This window comes from Dipodomys spectabilis, unplaced genomic scaffold (assembly GCF_019054845.1).
Source record: "Dipodomys spectabilis isolate Male_0828 unplaced genomic scaffold, ASM1905484v1 ptg000006l, whole genome shotgun sequence".
Classification (NCBI taxonomy): domain Eukaryota; kingdom Metazoa; phylum Chordata; class Mammalia; order Rodentia; family Heteromyidae; genus Dipodomys; species Dipodomys spectabilis.
In genome coordinates, this window is record NW_024870683.1 from 19,614,672 (window position 1) to 19,634,373 (window position 19,702).

Here is a 19,702-nt window from a genome sequence, read left to right on the forward strand (position 1 = left end):
AAGCTTAGCCATTTATGAAGTGATTTGATAAGCATCTAAATATAGTAGATGGCATCATTTTTACTGATTTATTAAAATAAATGGAAAGATTTGATTGTACTTATTGTTGTTGTTATCAATATTTGGCACTAGAAACTGAACCCTATGCCTTACACATGTTAAGAATGTGCTCTAGCACTGAGCTACAACCAAAAGCCTATTTTTCCAATTCTTTTTGATGTTTCCATCTGTGTATTATGTTTCTACTTTATACTCCAGAATAATCTTATCAGTTTTCAAAAACATGGTGGCAATGTCACTGATGTACATTTTTTCTCTAAATGTTTAGCATTCTATCTATAAATATGGCATGTATTTCCACATGACTTCTTTTAAAAATCTATCAATATTTCATATTCTCCTTTAATTTTCTTTCACTCTTCTTATCAAGTATATGGCTAAATGGTCTACATTTTTTAAATCTTTTTACTTTTTACCATTTATTATTGTTAATGTTTTTATTGTGAAAATACCATACAGAGGGGTTACAATTACATGAACAATGTAATAAGTACATTTCTTATCAAGCATTGTTACCTCCTTCTTTTCTTTCCCCTTACTACACCTGTCCTTCCATCTCCCCCACCCCGCCCCCAACCTCCCTGACAAAGTTGTAAATAGAAGTAAAGCTGTGGCTCAGTGGTAGAGTGTCAGCCTTGAATGAAAAAAAACTAAGGTACAGTGCCCAGGCTCTGAGTTCAAGCTCCAGTACTGGCCTGCACACACACACACACAAAATGTCACATATTTGTCTACTCAGACTGGCTCTGAGCCATGATTTATAGATCTCAGCCTCCTAAGTAGCTAGTATTATAGGTGTGAAACACCAGTGCCTGGCCTGATTGTGCTTATTAGATGCAACATTGAGATGAATTAGCACAGTATGGAATATTGTTTTATCATTATTAAAATAGGATAAAATTCATCATCAAGCATATGCATAGCATATGTAGAATCCATTTGAAAAGGACGCAGTTATTTATGCAAACATTACCTTTTCTCCTGAGTTGTCAATGGCAGTTGGGATTTGCCAGGTAATGTTAGCAGAGTCTTGCTGTTCCTGAGTCTTAGCCTCTATGTCCTGGGGACAGTTGATCTGAGGAGCCTTCACATCTGGTCCCCCAAATACACAAATCAATCAGTATCTTGATTATGTATTATTAAGTCATTTAAGAAAGTTGTAAATCCCCAGCTTTATTAATATGGTGATTTATTTTTAAAGGATCAATTACAGATTTGAAATATGTAATGACCTTCCATAGTTTATGATAGTTTATTATTACATTTGTAACTGCTGAACTCTTAGCTTGTTTTTACAGTTATCTTCCTGAACTCTCTCTCCCTGATAATTGCTGTCAAAGGAGGAGGAAGCTTGTGAAAATTTGTGAAAGCTGCCATGGTCCTCTTTCCTGAGCCTTTCCCCATGTTCTTTTATTTGCCTGCATTAATATTCTCTTCCAGCTGGCCTCTATGGCTCACACCTGTAATCCTAGCAACTCAGGAGGCTGAGATCTAAGGATCATGGTTCAAAGCCAGCCTGGGCAGAAAAGTCCATGAGACTCTTATTTTCAGTAAACCACTAGAAAACCGGAAGTGGTGCTATGGCTCAAGTGGCAGAGTACTCGCCTTGAGCTGAAGCGCTCAGGGAAAGTGCCCAGGCCCAAAGTTAAGGCCCCACAACTGGCAAAATAAATAAATAAATAATAGATAAATAAATAAATAAATAAATAAATATTTTCTTCTATACCATAATAGCTACTTTTCCTCTCTAAATTTTCAGCTCAGGAAGCCTTTTCTGATTCTACCCAATCATCTAAAGTGTTCATCTCCAAAATCTCCACAGCTTTCTGTGCTTTCCAGTCATCATTCAGTGTATCATTTTTAAATTTAATTTTCTCCTCCAATAGAATTTAAGTTCTCTGAAGGTTGGGGGTATATCTTATCCATACTCTTATATAGTGAATAACATATAATAGGAGCTTATTAAATCTTTTAGAATGAAACAAAAGAAATATACAGTAGAGAAATGCATGACAGCTGTGGTAAAGAGAAATTATACTTGAAAATAAACCTAGCAAGCTGGATTAATTAACAGTCTTAGAGCACATTGTCAAAATAAACAACAAATTAAAGTCAATGATACTTTCTGTAGTGTGAAACTTCACAATACAAATACTAAATTAAAAGTCTCAACAGTATACAGAGCCACATATACCGTAAAAGAGCCAGGCTCTTATTATGTGATCTAATGTATCCTTTATTTTAAGCTATGTTACATTAACCTGCAAATGTGCATATCTGAAGTGATTTCATTGTATTTCTTTTTTTTTTTTTTGGTCTGGTCGTGGGGCCTGAACTCTGGACCTGGGCGCTGTCCCTCAGCTCTTCAGCTCAAGTCTAGCGCTTTACCATTTGAGCCACAGCACCACTTCCGGCTTTTTTCTTTTTGCTTATGTGGTGCTGAGGAATCGAACCCAGGGCCTCATGCATGCAAGGCAAGCACTCTACCACTGAGCCACCTTCCCAGCCCCTTCATTGTATTTCTTATCTTCTTGTTTCTTTAAATTTTTATGCTATTTATGTTTTCTTTTTCTTCCAAGACTTAATCCTGGACAATTTCCCTCTCCAAAGATGCACAGTGGCATATCCACTCTGACACTGAGACAAAGTACTTAACTTTTCAATAGTTTGTGATAGTTGGCTGAATTTGGAATTTTAAGTTTATATTTATTTTCTCTACAAATACAGCTGTAGGCATAGCTGCATTTCCTGCTGGTATTTAGAATTGTAAATATGTATAATGTGAATCTGATACTTGTGTTTTGGGGTGCAATTTTCTTTCCTCTCTGGAAATCTATTTAAAATGTTTACATTAACGTTGTACCTTGAAATTTTTACTAAGAATAATGAAAATGTGCTCACCTAATACTTAACAACTGTCTCTGGACTAAGGCTTTAAATCTTTCTGTAGCTAAGATCTCAGCTTGTGGAGATCTAGGAATATAGACATGAGCTATCAGCACCAGCTACTAGTTATTATTTTTTAAAAATCCGGTCTTGCTTACTTTAAAAGTGCCCAAAGATTTTTATCTCCTAATGAAAAATGTACCTGATTTTCAGCACTAATTTTATCCTTATTTTTCTATTTTTATTGGCATTACCTGGTATTTTATTAGATTTTTATGTGCACCAATTGAACCAGAATCCTCATAATCTATATTAGGGAAATACCTACCAGTTTATCCCAAAATTGCAGCAAAATCTGGAAAGAGGGTCACTCCTATGCCATACTGACATGGCATTGCTTAGGAATTCGGCTTTCTCACCTGAGCAACGCAGAGACCTACCTTTACATGCAGTGGTGTGTATTTTTGCACTCCATTTTCCAGAAGTGGTACATCTCACTTCTCTGACTCCTGATAAAACGAATCCTGGGCGGCATATGACATGACACTGAGTCCCAGGATTGGCTGGCTGCTTGCCGCAGTCCAGGGGGTTTAAGATGACATCTTTAGGCTTCTGAAAGGTGGGACAATAGTTTTCTAGTAGAAGAAAATAAGAGAATGCTGTTGGAATTCCCCCAAACTAGAAATGCTATAGTTTTACAGCCTTTTAGGGGGCTGGTTTTGGGGCTTGAACTTAGAGTCTAGGAGCTGTCCCTGAGCCTCTTTGTGCTCAAGGGTAGTGCTCTACCACTTGAGCCACAGCGCCACTTCCCACTTTTTCTGAGTAGTTTTTTGGAGATAAGAGTCTCACAGACTTTTTTGCCCGGGCTGGTTTTGAACTGTGATCCTCCGATCGCAAGCTTCCTAAATAGCAGGATTATAGGCATGAGTACAGGCATGAGTCACCAGTGCCCAGCTAGCTTTTATTTTCTTTCTTTCTTTTTTTTTTAAAGAAATATAAAATTGCACTGACATGGGATTGACATAAGTCATAAAATAATTATGTATGACACTGTATGTTTGGTACACTGTGTACCATGTGGAATAACATCTTTTAAATTATCTCATTACTTTGCCAATCTATCAAAATCTTGAGAAATTTGACCATTTAATCAATGCTGTTCATGTCTTTTATCATGTGCTTGAAGCATCTTCATTTGGTTTGTAGATTTTACAAAGGAGTAGTAGTAAATTGAGTCTTTCAGGAATTGATTGATATAATCTACAATCAAATTTTATTTTATGAGCTTCTTAGTGCTATTTTTAAGCTAGTATCTAATGAGAAGAGTATTTGTACCCTCCCTAAATTCACTGTGCTATACTTAAGGCCTTGATCCCTAAGGCTATCTTCAATATAGATAAAGAATAGAAAATAGATTAGGTGGAATGCAGACAAACCAAGACTAAGTCTGAATGCAAGATACTTGTGTGAATGTGCCCTGGTGCACACTTACTAGTTAGGGTAGAGATTCTTCTGGCACGTTTGCTTACATTTTCAGTTGTATTTCCCATGCAATAATAGCTACCATTTATTCAATAACTATTATATGCAGGGCATTGCTCTAAGCATGTCATATGTATTGGCTACAGTTCTATATAAGAAGGGGTAATGTTATTCCTACTTACAGACTAGAGAATGGGGCCTAGTATTGATCAAATCTGTGGACTGTTATTATAGCTACTCATACAATTAGTCTATAGATTATAAAATTTTTGGTCATATTGTCAAGTATCAAATAATAATAGCTTGGTAATTTGAAGTGGAGAGCTTTCCATTCTTTCAATCAAATTATAGGATAGGAGTATTACTATTTCTTAAAAGTTCAAAAGAATTCCCCTCTCACTAAGCCTTCAGTCATTTTTGGAAGAATAATCCTATTTTTCTTTCCCTTTTGGAAAGTAATTATACATACGAGTTTACACTATTTTCTTGAATCATTTGGGAATTTAAATTTCCTTAGAAATTATAATCTCAATAGCTTTCACATTATATACACAAATTTATAGCTTCTTATTTCTTTTAAACCCTTAGAATTTTACATATTTGGTTATGACATCTTACTTTCACATTTTCTTACTTTTAAATTCTGCTTTGTAAAAAGCATATGACTGATACGTCTTTCTTTCAATGTTCTTTTTTTAGCTTTTGAATTACATGTTTTGTTATTTTTTCCTCTTAATAATATAAGTAGTTTTAAGGTTCACAATTATGCTCTTTCAGTAAGGCAAAGGTGGATCATGTTTAAAAAAGCAAGGGATTCTATAGTAATTGCTTTTTTTTTTTTGGTTTCATTTTGCTTTTCATTCTTTGGCAATATTGAGGATTCAACTCAGGGCCTTCCACTTGCTAGGAAAATACTCTAATTTGAGTCTTTGCTTTTAGTTTGTCACTAACTATGCCAGGGTCCTTTATACCTCTCCCTCCCAAGTAGTTGTAATTACTGGCATGCTCTACTAACTTGGCTTGTTTATAAGATAGGATCTCATTAACTTTTGCTGGGAATGTCTGATTCCGGTGTAGTTAGGATATGGTAGCTACAGGGGTAGTGCCTGCATGCCTGGCCAGCATTTACTTTAAAAAAATTACCTAAGTTAGTTTAAGTTAAAAATGATTGCCAGGGCTGGGAAGGTGGCTCAGTGGTAGAGCGCTTGCCTTGCATGCATGAGGCCCTGGGTTAGATTCCTCAGCACCACTTAAGCAGAAAAAAAAAAAAGCCGGAAGTGGTGCTGTGGCTCAAGTGGTAGAGCATTTGCCTTGAGCTGAAGAGCTGAAGGACAGCGCCCAGGCCCAGAGTTCAGGCCCCACGACCGGACCCCCCATTTGAAGCTCTAGACTTCAGGGAGCTGGACAACTGAGTTCAGTATGGAAATACTTTCACTAGATGGAAGGAACAATGTAGTGGTCTACAGTATTTACAATACTGTTTGTCAAACCAGGCTTTAGTTATGGTCTTTAGAGAACTCAGAAAGAAGGAAGCAGGTCACCCCAAGGCTCGACCCCTTCCAGGAACTTACCCACACAACGGGGTTCTGTGCCATCCCACTGGGCATTTCCTTGACAGGTAAGCTTAGCACTTCCCTCCAGCCTGTATCCTTCATCACAGGCAATCAAGCATGTGGTGTTGTAGGACATTTCTCCTGAAGAACAGCTGATTTGGCCATGTTTGGGCTGGTGGAGACGGGGGCATGTTCTCACTATTATAAAATGCAAAACAATGAACATCATTTGCTAAATAAAGTGGTAATCAATAATACAACATCATTTCTTAGTTATTATGGGGTAATTAAAAATCTATGTTTTATTAAATGCAGTGCCCAAACAATGTCCCTATGGGTAGCGTTCTACCTGTAAGAGGGAACTTAAACTATGTAGGGGATCTGGCCCTAACTGGGCAATGATGGCTGTATATTGTGGGTAGTTGAAAAAGGGAGGTAACTGCAGCCCGCAGCTGCTATGATTCTCAAGGATGTGTTTCAGCAAAAGGCAAGAAACCTTTTCCAGGATAGATGCTTCCAGACCATTCATGATCAGGTGTATCCTGCTCTGCAAAGCTGGCCAACTTCTACAGTAAAATTCCAGTATTCCACTGTCCTATCTTAACCCCGATCCTTCCAGCTTTCTATACATCTATTGCCAAATCTTAGTTTAAGATGGTAATCTTATCTTAATATCGGTTCACATTTTGCTATAGTGGCAGACTGTGAGGTGCCCAATCAATAGCTATTCATGCCAGCTTTATTCAGCCTGGATACACAGAGCTATAAGATTATAACTCCTTGCCTCCATTGGAATTAACGAAAGCCAGTAAGCTATGATGGAAGTTGTGTAGCTTTTGAAAGGAAGAGATTATTTCAATACATAGAGGGCTTCTTTACTTTCACCCTTTCCTCTTTCTCTATCTCCATATACAGATTTGAAGGATAATATCTAAGCATAATAATATAATATTATAGAAAATGTATCATGCACTAAGATGATAGAATTAAAAAAAGAAGCTTTGGTCTTTGATGATAATGGAACTATTATGCCAGTTTTTATGTTGTCCTTTTAGATGAGCAGAATACCTTTAGGTGACTCAAGACACTGCTATTTTAGTCTTTGATATCAGTATAATCATAAATCCTAATTCTCTCCACCCAGCATTGATTCCATTTTCCTATGTTGATTTTCTTTTTTTCTTTTTTTTTTTTGTCGGTCATGGGGCTTGAACTCTGGGCCTGGGCGTTGTCCCTCAGCTCTTCAGCTCAAGGAGAGCGCTCTACCACTTGAGCTACAGCGCCACTTCCGGTTTTCTGGTGGTTTATTGGAGATAGGAGTCTCACGGTCTCTCCTGCCCGGGCTGGCTTTGAACCGCGATCCTCAGATCTCAGCCTCCTGAGTAGCTAGGATTACAGGCGTGAGCCACCAGCGCCCGGCCCTATGTTGATTTTCTAACGAAAGTTCTTTCTTCTCTCTCAGGCTCATGGAATTTGTATGTGTTCCAACCTTGATCAAGGGCAGAACATATAACCTGGGATCACATCCTCTGGTCTGAGAAGCCAGCAGATAAAACTGGCTACACATTTCCTTACTTGACCTTCTTTGAATCCACCATGAGGAAGCAAGTCAGAAGGGTCTTCACTAAGGCCCGAATACTGGAAATGCCCTCATTCTCCAGCCAGCCTAAACACTACCAAACTGAGAAGTTCCATGTACTGTTTAGATACCAGAATTTTCCCTGTTCTACCATTTCTGATCGTTTATCCTCAACATTAAATCAGAGAGGTGACAAGAGGCAAAGAGAAACTACTGTTCCTTCCAGTACATGTTTACAAATTATATATGGGCTCTAGATTCCCCTGTCAAGATTCCCTCACTACCAGCTCACCAAAATCCACATCATGTCTTCAAGGCCATTTCAACGAATTCTATAATGCCCTATATTCCTGCTCATGAAATCTTGGGATGCCCAAGCCTCAAAGGTCATCTCTCACCTGCCAGAATTATTCCACACAGTTGTGACCCAAATTTAAACCTATTGTCTCTTGTATTTACTCCTAAAAATGGATCAGTGTTCAGAAAGTCCCCTCATATTCTAAAATACCATTTTTTACCCTAATCAAATTGCTTCCTATGGACAATAAAGGACATAGGGGTCAGAGAGGCATCTTCATTGCTCCTTATTGCATTCCAAAATCATTATTTCTACCATTTCGCTTCTTGAAAACCTCCAGCTTCCTTAAAGTATCATATGATGTATTCAATCACATTATGTATTCAATATTCTCTCTCTCCCCCCTCTCTCTAATATTCCTTATACATATAAATGATCAAGACAACATCTGAATGTCTATGCTCATTGGAGATTTTTTTTTCAGTCATGGAGCCTGGGCCTCAGGGCCTGGGCACTGTCCCTGAACTCTTCTGTTCAAGGCTTGAGCCATAGCGCCACTTCTGGTTTTCTGGTGGTTTATTGGAGATAAGAGTCTCACAGATTCCTACCTCATGCTGACTTTGAACAATGATCCTTAGACCTCAGCCTCTTGAGTAGCTAGGATTACAGGCATTAGCCAGCTGCACCAGACTTGGAGATTCTTATCTATGATGTGCTGGTCCTTGTAGAAAATCACCTCAAAGTGCTTAAACATTCTCTACATTTCCTTTCTACTCCCACCAGGATTTTCAATCAGAGAAAGGAGGAAGGAGAACAAGGGAGAAAGAAAAGAGGACATGGGAGGGAGAGAAGCAGAGAAGGGAAGTGGTAGGTGGTAGAGAGAAAGGAGAGGAGACGAGGAAGAAGATGGGCCAGCAGAGTACTTGAGATAAGGAGTTGTCAGTAGTTACAAATGTTAAACCAAACTATGACACTGTTTTGGATTAAGGTCCTGTACTACACCCCAATAGACCAAAGCCAAACAAACAAAAACATGGGGTCCCTTGTGCAAAATACCACATAATGAAACACATTTTACACAAGACTATAGAAAATAGATTCTTTCAGCACACCAGTTTTTTTTTTTCCTGGAAACAGGAGATTCTAGTCTAGCTGAATCAGTTCATAAGAAATTCACTTCTGCTTTAACTCTAATCAAAAAAAGAAAAAGAAAAGAAAAAGTAGCCTGAAATGTATGTCAACCAATCAGGTGTTTTCTTCCTCTTGTTCTGTTTTCCTTATCTTCACCATATAAACTCTATTGTACTGATGGTTGCCTAAATAGAGGGAACTCGTATCTTACTCTGAGGAATGCAGGCTTCTCTGAAAAATGAATCGCAAATAAAAGTCAATTGGATGTCTAATTAAATTTGTGGTAATTTTGTCTCTTGACAGGGAGAAGGAAAAATTAAAAAAGAGGGAGGATCCAAGAGAAGGAGAAACTATCTAGACCATGGCAAATGCATCTTTTCCATCAGATGGGCACGCACATTGCTATCAGAAGCATAAGCTAACAGGTGGGCACAGTTATTAATTTTGTTTATTTTGAGACAAGGTCCTGCTAGGTAGTCCAGTGCTCCTGTACTAGCCTCCTGAGTACTGGGATTGTAGGTGTGTGCCACCACACCTAATTTTGATAGCTTATAGTGCACAAGCATCAAACACTGTACAAACAATAACAAAAATCCCTACAAAAGAAAAAAAATTAGTTTACTCTCAACACTCAATGTTCATACTGTACCAAGTTATAAAATTTGAATAGTTGCTTGTAGAATAAATTCTATCAGTGATTTAAGTTTGCTATGTACTTGAATCTATCTATCTATCTATCTATCTATCTATCTATCTATCTATCTATCTATCTATCTATTCCTACTATAAAAATTTGCAAATGAGCAGGGAACTAGCAGCTCATGTCTATAATCCTAGCTACTCTGAAGGGTGAGATATGAGGATTGTGGTTCAAAGCCAGTCTGGGCAGGAAAGTCCATAAGAATTTTATCTCCAATAAACTACCAGAAAACCAGAATGGTTCTGTGGCTCAAGTGGTAGAGTGCTCACCTTGAGCTGAAGAGCCGAGGGGCAGCACCCAGGCCCAGAGTTTGAGCCCCATGACCGACAAAAATAATTTCAAATGCACAAAAGAAGAAAGAATTATATTTCTCATTTCAAATCCCAAGCATGTTCTCAATATCTTATTCTTAAATGTTTACAGATTACTGATATATAGATAGACACAAATATCTATCTATCTATATATATATTTGAGTTCATAGTCAACTGAAGTTTCTGATAGATTTTATTCTACAGGGATTCACTCAAATTATGTACCTTAGTACAGCACAAACATTGAGTGAATTAAACATAAACTTAGGACTACTCTGAGAAAATTGATTCCTTGAAAAGAATCATATTAGAAATGAAATTATAAAAATGATAAACCCTAGCCTCTTCTATTCCTGGGATTAAGTCAACCACTAGTACAAAATAAATCAAACCCCTTTGTCTTTCACATTTTGACTTTTATTGAAGGTTTGCATCCTGTATAGGGCAATGTCACAAGCTAGGTTTAGCTTAAGAAGGGAATAAGATGAAAGTTTTATTACTCACATGTATAAACTTGAGAAACAATTGCTTTTAGCTTCAATAAACAATTTGAACAGTCACTGTGCTTGCCAAACCCAAAGCAAATTGCATCTTCAATTTGCATTTGCATCTCTCAGAAGTACTGATAATAAATTAGAACTGGCACCTCTGACAGATGCAAATTATATTGCTTTTCAAATGCTGGTTTTAATAAACTTTCATTGCTCTTGGGGGAAAACAAAGCATGTGTAATCATTCCTATTTATTTCTTAAACATTGTGCACTTTTTTATTTCACCAAGGAACATTTATTATTTTTAAGAGGAACTTATTTATTTCTTATATTGAACTTAATTTTTAAAAACATTAACGAGACAAAAAATCCAGCTTACATTCATTTTAAACATTTTCTAAGTGTTTTTTTAAGTCATTTTAGAAAAGAACAACTTATCCTGATCTGATTGTTACACATGATGCATATGACATATAAATATGTGCAATTATTTTTTATTATATTAGAAAAAATAGTTAATATTTAAAAACAAGCTTGGTCTTTGAGGCGAACAATATATTATATAATACACAAAGAAAGAAACTGTGGTTATCAACTTAAAGATGAATAAGGTTTTTTCTAGGTATGTTTCCTGTTAATCAAATTGTGATAGCAGCCAATGCTGAAAATAAATGCAGACTTTCTCTTGCTGGGCCGTTTTTCTTCAGGAAAAATATATCATAAAATTTAATTTACTGTGATGTAGTTGTGCTACATAGTTATTGTTCAGAAACCATAAAAGAACCCTTAATGGCTTAGAAAAAATGCATCATTCAAATAAAATTGAAAATGACTGAAATGCTTTGTGGAGAATGCCTAGGGAAATAAGAATCCAGTCTACCAATTACTACTCAAATGACAAAAACATTAACCATGTAACATTAAGTTTTTTAAAAAAAGCTTTGCATTTCTGCTGTTCTTCCCTTTCTAATTCAATCTTACAAAGACTTTCGCCAAAAAAGGATGTGATTAAAATTATCCTGATTTTATAATGAATAAGACTTTTAAAAATATAATGTTCTCCAAACTATTGTCAGAAGGCGAAATGAATCCCGCCTAATTGCTATATTTTATAGAACCCTAGACACGCAGTTGTAAGACATTCCAATTTTATGGGTCACTACTAAAACAATGATAATACGAACAAAGCAATTTATTGTCCTTAGTCTGTAAGAGGGATTCCAATTTTTGAGATGTTAATATGTGAAGAAAAATGTTTTAGATTTGGTAAAAAATTGTTTATATTTCATAGAATAACATCTCAAGGAATTAAATCCATAACTATTAATGATATAGCAAGAGAAGGATCTAAGTATCTGCATTTGGGACAACTCTACTGATGCTGTAGGTCCATATAGCATCTTTTCTACTACGATTCAAATTATTTTATGTGTATCAGAATAACAACCCAAATTACATAAAGGAGAATAAGCGTGCTTTTTAATGAGATGACACAAGAGCAGGACATCCATGCATATATTTATCACATATTTATATGCCTTCATTAAATTAATTCAGCATTTCCTTCTTTTCCCAGACTTAAAGGATTGAGAGGAAAACATATATTGTGGGCTACTGTGCATTCATAGTCTAGCTGAAATAATAAGTTCATTAACAATAGAAGTAAGTGATTGGTGAGTTCCTTGCAAATTTGGTTTTTTAAGACATGGTCTCAATATGTAACCCAGACTCGCCTTGAATTCACTATGTAGCCAAGGCTAGCCTGTAATTCCCTGTGTAGCCCAGGCTGATCTTGAACTTGTTATCTTCTTGTTTGGGTCTATTTGAGTGCTATAATTACAGGCATGTACTACCATGCCTGCCCAGGTGTGATGGTTTGTGACAAGTTGGTTAAGAAATTTGTTTGCCAGAATTCCCTTCTTGTGACCCCAAGTTAGGGATGGTCAAAAAAAGGATCCGCACTTAATTTCAGAAGGCAGAAACAAAGCCAGTGGTTCTTGGAGCTCAGTGCCTTCCACTTTGTCCCTGCCTGTCTTTATTCCGGGTTTCTACCGATGACCCATCCCACTGGGCTGCAGTGCCACTGGGATGTGTGGGGCTACACAGAAGTTAAGGATCTCTTATGTGACCCGAGTCTCTCCTTCAAGATTCTACAGTTGAGCAAGTGTAAGATATGACATTGGGTTGTCAGCAACTCCTTGGCCCCTTCAACGTCTCCTTCGGACCTTTGCTTCCAAGCTCCTTCCAAAATTATGTAAGGTCAGATTTCCCAAACAAATTTCTTATCCTACAACATACCTGGCAAGTGTGCTTCCACGCTGGGCGTGGTGTACACAGTGTGGCAGCTGGCATGAGAGAGGACAAGTCTGCCATGTATACACAGAGGCCAGGCCCTCAGGCTGAGGAGGCTGGCAATAGTGGAAGTTTTATGAGGTCCAAGATCAAAGGCAGGGCAGTGGGGCCAAGCTGGCAAATGGCTGGCTTCCTGAGAGGCACAGGCTTTTTTTTATGACTTTAGTATAAGGCTAAGCCTTGCATTTTTATGGCTTTAGGATGCAAGCTTTGGGATTGAACTGTGGGGGGCACAGAGGGAGGGCTTAGATATCACTTTTGGTTGGCAAAGAATAAGTGGAACCTTAAAACGAAATGTTCTTCCCTCCCCACCATGAGGTATTTGAAAGAAAAGGTAGACATTGAAAGAAAAGGTAGAACTGGTAATTGTTTCCTCCACAGGAATATATATATATATATATATATATATATATACACATATACACACACTACACACACACACACACACACACACACACACACACACACATATACATAGTTAAAAGACATATTTGCCATTTGTGGGGTTTGGACTCAGAGCCTTAGGCACTGTCCCTGAGCTTTTCACTCAAGGTTCTACCACTCTGAGCCACAGTGCCACTTCCAGTTTCTGGTGGTTAATTGGAGATAAGAGTCTCATGAATTTTCCTTCCTGGGGCAGGCTTTGAACCATCATCCTCAGATTTCAGCCTTCTGAGTAGTTAGGATTACAGTTGTGAGCCACCAGTGCCCGGCTAGAAATATATTTTAGAGGCTTTAATTTTCTCTGAAATGCATTTTTGTCCCCAGGTTGGGAAAGGGAGTAGGGCCTTATGCATCCTAAGCAAGCATATACCACTGAGCTGTACCCCTGGCCTAATGATCGTCTCTGAGACGGTAGGACTGAACACATCTTTGCTTGTGAATATAAATAGTAGTTTATCTGACACTGGAAATCTAGGATCTAACTATTTCCCCCCAGAACTCCTAGAAATAGACCCTTATCTTCCAACGTGCAAAATGTTTAATCAATGCCCTAAAGGTGAGTCAGATTCTCTTCCTTTTGTAGGTAATGTTATTTCTAACTATGAGACAGACATAATTTTCTATTTTTCCAGGGCATTCAAAAATTTCACTGAGATTATTTCCAGACACGGATCTGTTTTTAATCATTATTTTTGGCACTCACTAAGTGATTTTAAATGGAATATGGATGATTTCGGTTGCACATATTTCTTTTCCAAATTTCAGCTTGGGGATATATTCTTTGATCTCTTTACTGCTTCCCCAGTATTCCATTCTCTCTCTGAATCCATAATATGAGAAAAGTATTTCCTGTGATTATTCTTATGTTACTTTATTGTTTAGGCATTCTGTTACTTCTGAATTTTTGCTTTATTTTCAGATGAATTTCTAGAGCTGCTTTTTTTTTTTTGTTAATTTTTTTCATTTATTATCAATGGTCCTCAAGGCTCATCTCTAAGAAACTTGCTTGTTCTTAGCCTGGGTGCTGTCTCTCAGCTCTTCAGCTCAAGGCTAGCACTCTACCACTTGAGCCACAGAGCCACTTCGGGCTTTTTTCTTTTTGCTTATGTGGTGCTGAGGAATCGAACCCAGGGCTTCAGGCATGCAAGGCAAGCTCTTTACCACTGAGCCACCTTCCCAGCCCTGTGGTTCCATTTTCTACCCATTTCTTCTCCATCCAATACTCTTTATTCAATGTATTTAGTCTCCAGTTTCTTTTCTTTTCTTTTTCTTTAAGCTGATAAATATTTATGTGCTTTCCAATTCGGGTGGTTAGAGCTGAGTTTTCCTTATGGGTATGAAGCCAAGAAAAGACCGGAATATAGAATTTTTTTTTATCCAGTGAACTTGTGGAGTCTTAGAGGAACAAAATCCTCAGCTAAAAAGTATTGCCCATGGGTTGTGGTGAGAGTTTAACAATAAGACAAAGCAACCAAGATACCCAGCTAACCTTGAACTTAAAAAAAAAAAGCAACAATTTCCCCATATACTCAGGTCTCAAATCTTACATTGAACTGAGAAGCTTCACAGGCAGGGATCCTGATGGAAAGCTTTAACTCCTTGGCCTGTTCCTCTTTGATCTTTGCTTAGGGAACCTTTCCTTCCAGTCCTAAGTAAAGCTATAGAAGATTGGGTTGTGTGATGACGATGGACAGGAAAATGGATACTGGAGGTGATAAGGGGAGATGCATTGAGGCATTGCTCTGTTTCTCTGTGTTTGATGTGGAAGCCTCAGGTCCCATCCCTAGCACTGACCCTTTTTCTACTAGCCTGGCTGGGTGCCTTGAAATCTCATTCCAGCAGATGTGAAGCTTTCTGTAGTACATTGTCTGCCCCAGGAGACAGCCAAAGACATGCCACGTGATTGACTCCTCCTGTTGCAGGACATTGCAGTGGGTTCTCCAAGCCATGTGGTCATAGTTGGCATCTAGTCCCTCCCCCAATTCCACTTTAACTATTCCAAAATTGGGCCCCTTATCTTGGTGTCCTTAGAAATTTAAGGACTGTCTGTTTATTCCCCAGCCAGGCATTTCCATCATATGTTCATCAAAGTAATATGAAGGGCATAGGTTATGAGGATGTAGTCCATTGGATTTTGCAGTTCTATATACAAACTTGTCATTTTTTTTCCTTTTTGTGGTCTGTGGTGTATGAAATGAAAGAAACAAAGAACTGACTGGCCCATTAAACTTTAAATCAAGAAAATCAAGCAAGGCGATCAATACATAATAGAACTGGTAGCTTGCATACCTCTGCAGGAGCTCTCTGACCCAGACCACAAACCATTGGGTAGACACAAAAGGATGCTGCTTCCCACGAGGTCAAATCCAGGGCGACACCGGACCCCACAGGCTGCATTGAAGTGGTTCTTGCAAGTGTTTTGGATAAAGTAGCCATTTTCAGGAGGCTTCAGGGCAGGACAGTGGACAACTAACATAAAATCCAGAAGCAAAGTCAACCTTTGTCTATGGACCAGCATTCTTTAAGGGGACATGCAAGACATGCATCTCAATTCCCCACAGCTTTCCCAATGACTACATTTGAATCTCTAAGCGACTACTTGGAAAAAGAACACTGCATTTGAGCACTATTATGTCCTGACTTCTAACTAAATTTAAAAACAGGCAAAAATAATTTTCAAACTTAAAAAAAGCTTATTTATATTCATATTTACCTGGACAAATACAATATGTTCAAGGGTTTTGTTGGATGCGGCAGATGGAGCTTGCATTCTACAACTAACCTACATCCCAGCTCCTAGTTTATGATTATGATGATAATGATTATTATTACTATCAACTAGCTGTACAAGGTGGCTCCATTCTGACATTTGTATCTTGATCAGAGTCATCCCCTCTATCACTCTCCATCTCCACCCCCTTCCCAAACTACTTCCACAGCTCCCTCCACAGCATAAAGTATCTTGACCATATTCACTCTTGTTCACTCTCTCTTTTCCCCTCCCACTAGCACCCACATACCAGCCAGGACATGTTTCATCTTCCTCATATGCAACTTTAAAGTGTACATGAACCGTTCAAAGGGGCTTTGGTATGGTATTTTACACCTGCATATACCATATTGTAATCAGATTGATTATATGTATGATACTGTATGTGCATATACATATCACTTAGGTCAGTCTCTACCTAGGAGAGAAAACATGCAACCTTTGACCTTCTGCACCTGGATTACTTCACTTATGATGGTTTCCAGATCCATCCATTTTTTTTTCTTGCAAGTGACATAAAATTTCATTCTTCTTTATGTCAGCCCTTAGTTCTTGATTTTTCATATGTCATTAGATATTTTTCTCTTTAATTATGGCAGCATGGAATAATGGACAAATAAGTCTAGCAAAATATATTTGCTACAAACCTAAGAGTCACAGACTCTTGTACATGGTATATATTATTTAAACAATTTTTTTCATTTTGGCACAATTAATATTAAGTACTTAGGAAATTATATTTTCTTTGTTTTTTTTTGTTTCTTTGTTTTGTGAAAGTATCAGCTTGCTCAGCTGCTACTCTACCACTTAAACCATGCCTCCAGCTTGTCTTTTTGTTAGGTAATTGGAGATAAAGTTTCTCACACTTTTCTGGCTTTGAGTTGTGACCTTCTGGATCAGCGTTCCCTCTCGAGAAGCTAGGATTACAGGTGTGAGCCATTGGCATCTGATTTGAAAATAAGATTTTGTAAATGAATTTGACTACCACCAGAGCTGAGTTCATTTGTTAATCAAATTTGTTGTTAAATTTGTAGCATTTGTCTTTTGTATTCATTTGAGGTTTTGTTGTTGTTTTTTTAAAGAGTACTAATTCTTTAAGTGTTCATAGCTATGTTACTCAGTGTTGGGGTAAGATATGTGTTTAGTGGGGGGAAAAGGTACATTATCAAAGCAACCCGCCCTTAGTGATCGGAGAAGGGAATAATACAGAGCATTCCAAATGAATTGGATGAAAATCCACTATTTCTCTCTTAGAAGTTAGTGTTTCTAGTTCCTGTCTGCCACTGGTGGGAGACTTACCTTGACAGGTGTGGCCAGATGCCCGGTAGCCCTCCTTGCACACACAGTCTTCCGGGGCCGTGCTTCCAGGTGGAGAGGTGTGATTTTCATCAGGACACGAAATACATGTGCTGATTCCTCCCGGCAAAGCTTCAGGCTTGTAGGTTCCTGACGGGCAAGCTGTGGGTGGGCAAACAGCCACGCTTCAATTCATGTGATACATCAAGTGGGTGACTGAATTGTTTGAAACTAAGTAGGGGGAAAAGTAGCCAAACAATAGCTTTGTGTAGATATAGTAATATAATTTGAACAAGGAGAACAACCAATATTTTTTTTAAGTGATGTTGTTTGTTCTATAGAGGTTCAGTTTCTGTTACACAGTACAGCAGGACCTGACTAGACTGACTGAGGGAAAAAATTCAAAATAGCAATACACATGAAGTAACTGGAGAAATCACTGATTCTTAACAGATACTATTACGCCATCCACATTTCACCGCCCCCGTCCGTGTCCTTTGCAGCTTCATCTCCGCTCCGAGACCCTACTGCTCCCAGTAGAGAATTGTGTTAGAGATGCAAAAGACTCTTAGCCCATTGTTTTCATCCAAAGCCCTTGACAAAGGGTGAGGAAAAATTAAAGGGCTTGAGGGAAATAATCCAACACTTGGGAAACACTTTGAAGAAAAAAAAAGTTGTTTTTTTTTTGTTTTTTTTTTAAAGATTTTCTTTTCCCAGGCTCACAGGAGAAAAAAAAAAAGATTAAAAGCAGAATCTAATTGACCTTGCTTCAAATCTTTCCTCTGTACTGACAATGTGGCTTTGAATTTGTAACTTCATCCTTTGGGAGTAACACATCTGTAAAATAACTCAAAATTAAGAGATTTAATCATGAATAAAGGAGCTAAAGGGACTTGTCATGCTCAGGAAAGCCAATTAATTATTCAGTAGAGTACTAGGACACATTTGATTATTAAAAAAGAGTAGCAACTGAGGCATGGGAAGGTATGTTTGATATTTTATATAAATCATTCTTTCCTCGTATGTTAATAAGTAACATCCAAAGTTATTAATATTTATATATGAATTAACATTATTAGTATCCTTATATCCATTGTAAAGATGAGAAAAATGAAGATTAGAGGGACTTGATGATTAAGGTTATTTCAGTGGATGACAGAATTTTAAAAAATTATCTTTAAGTAGCTTTTAAAGAGGGTTTTAATTCAACATGTCATTATATGAGTGTAATGCAGCTCAATTAATGTCACTCCCCCCAGGTCTCTCTCAATCTTACTCATTTCCTCAATTTTACTAGTTCTATTTTCACATACATACTTTGAATATGATAACTGTATTTGACAGCATGTTTAAACACAGCTACAGGTTTAAGCAGATTTATTAAGTCCCGGGATTATTTTATATACTTTATAAATATCATCTTTTTACTCTCCTTTAAAATCTATGAAATAGTTAACATAATAATTTCATTTCAAGATGAAAAGACTAAGTCTTTAAGAGGCTGTATGGCAAATAAGCATCTGTATGGGGATTTGAACCCAGGCAGCTAGGATTCAGAAACATGTTCCTTTCTACTATATGCTGCATACTAAATCCAGGTCTTGAATGTTAAAGCTAAAACTAAGCCATTATAATATACTAAAACTATAGAAGAAATAACATCAAGAAATAAAATTCATAATATCATGTATTAATTAGGACAATAACCATGCTACTAAAATTCCTGGTTCTATACAGAAAAATTTTATACTTACATTATATACATATAATTTTCTTAAGGAGAAACAGAAAATATATCAAATAGCAAATATATTTTTGGAAGACCTGAGAAAGATAGCAATATTCCAACAGAAAAGTTGACAGAGAACAAGGTGGAAATTTCCTAAATAAGAAATGCAAAAATCAATAACCAACAAACTTGTTAAACTCACTCAAGATGTTAAAAAGATAATCAATGGTATCATTTTAAATTTACATTCTTTTTTTTTGGGGGGGGTGTTGGTCATGGGGCTTGAACTCTTGGCCTGAGTGCTATCCCTGAGCTCTTCAGCTCAAGGTAAGCACTCTACCACTTGAGCCACAGTGCCACTTCCGGTTTTCTGGTAGTTAACTGAAGATAAGAGTCTCATGGACTTTCCTGCCCGGGCTGGCTTTGTACCGAGATCCTCAGTTCTCAGCCTCCTGAGTAGGATTATAGGCATGAGCCACGGGCCACAGGAAAAATTTACATTTTTTTAAAAGATGCTAATACCCAGTACTAGCAAGGATGTGGGAAAACACTCTCTCCAGCTCTGTAGAGAGCCTGGGAAGCTTCCGCAGGGTAGCTACAGGGAAGGCACTAAAGG

General features: G+C 37.6%; 1 protein-coding gene across 1 annotated transcript in view; it reads right to left on the reverse strand.

Moving 5' to 3' along the window:
- Positions 1 to 19,702, reverse strand: part of Svep1 (sushi, von Willebrand factor type A, EGF and pentraxin domain containing 1) — a 159,160-nt gene that overhangs the window by 93,224 nt on the left and 46,234 nt on the right. Inside the window, exons 4-8 of the mRNA XM_042695890.1 lie at positions 17,361 to 17,519; positions 15,581 to 15,760; positions 6,000 to 6,179; positions 3,387 to 3,581; positions 1,034 to 1,152 (exon numbers count right to left, since the gene is read on the reverse strand). Of these exons, the coding sequence (XP_042551824.1) occupies positions 1,034 to 1,152; positions 3,387 to 3,581; positions 6,000 to 6,179; positions 15,581 to 15,760; positions 17,361 to 17,519 (833 nt within the window). The remainder of the gene's footprint in view (positions 1 to 1,033; positions 1,153 to 3,386; positions 3,582 to 5,999; positions 6,180 to 15,580; positions 15,761 to 17,360; positions 17,520 to 19,702) is intronic.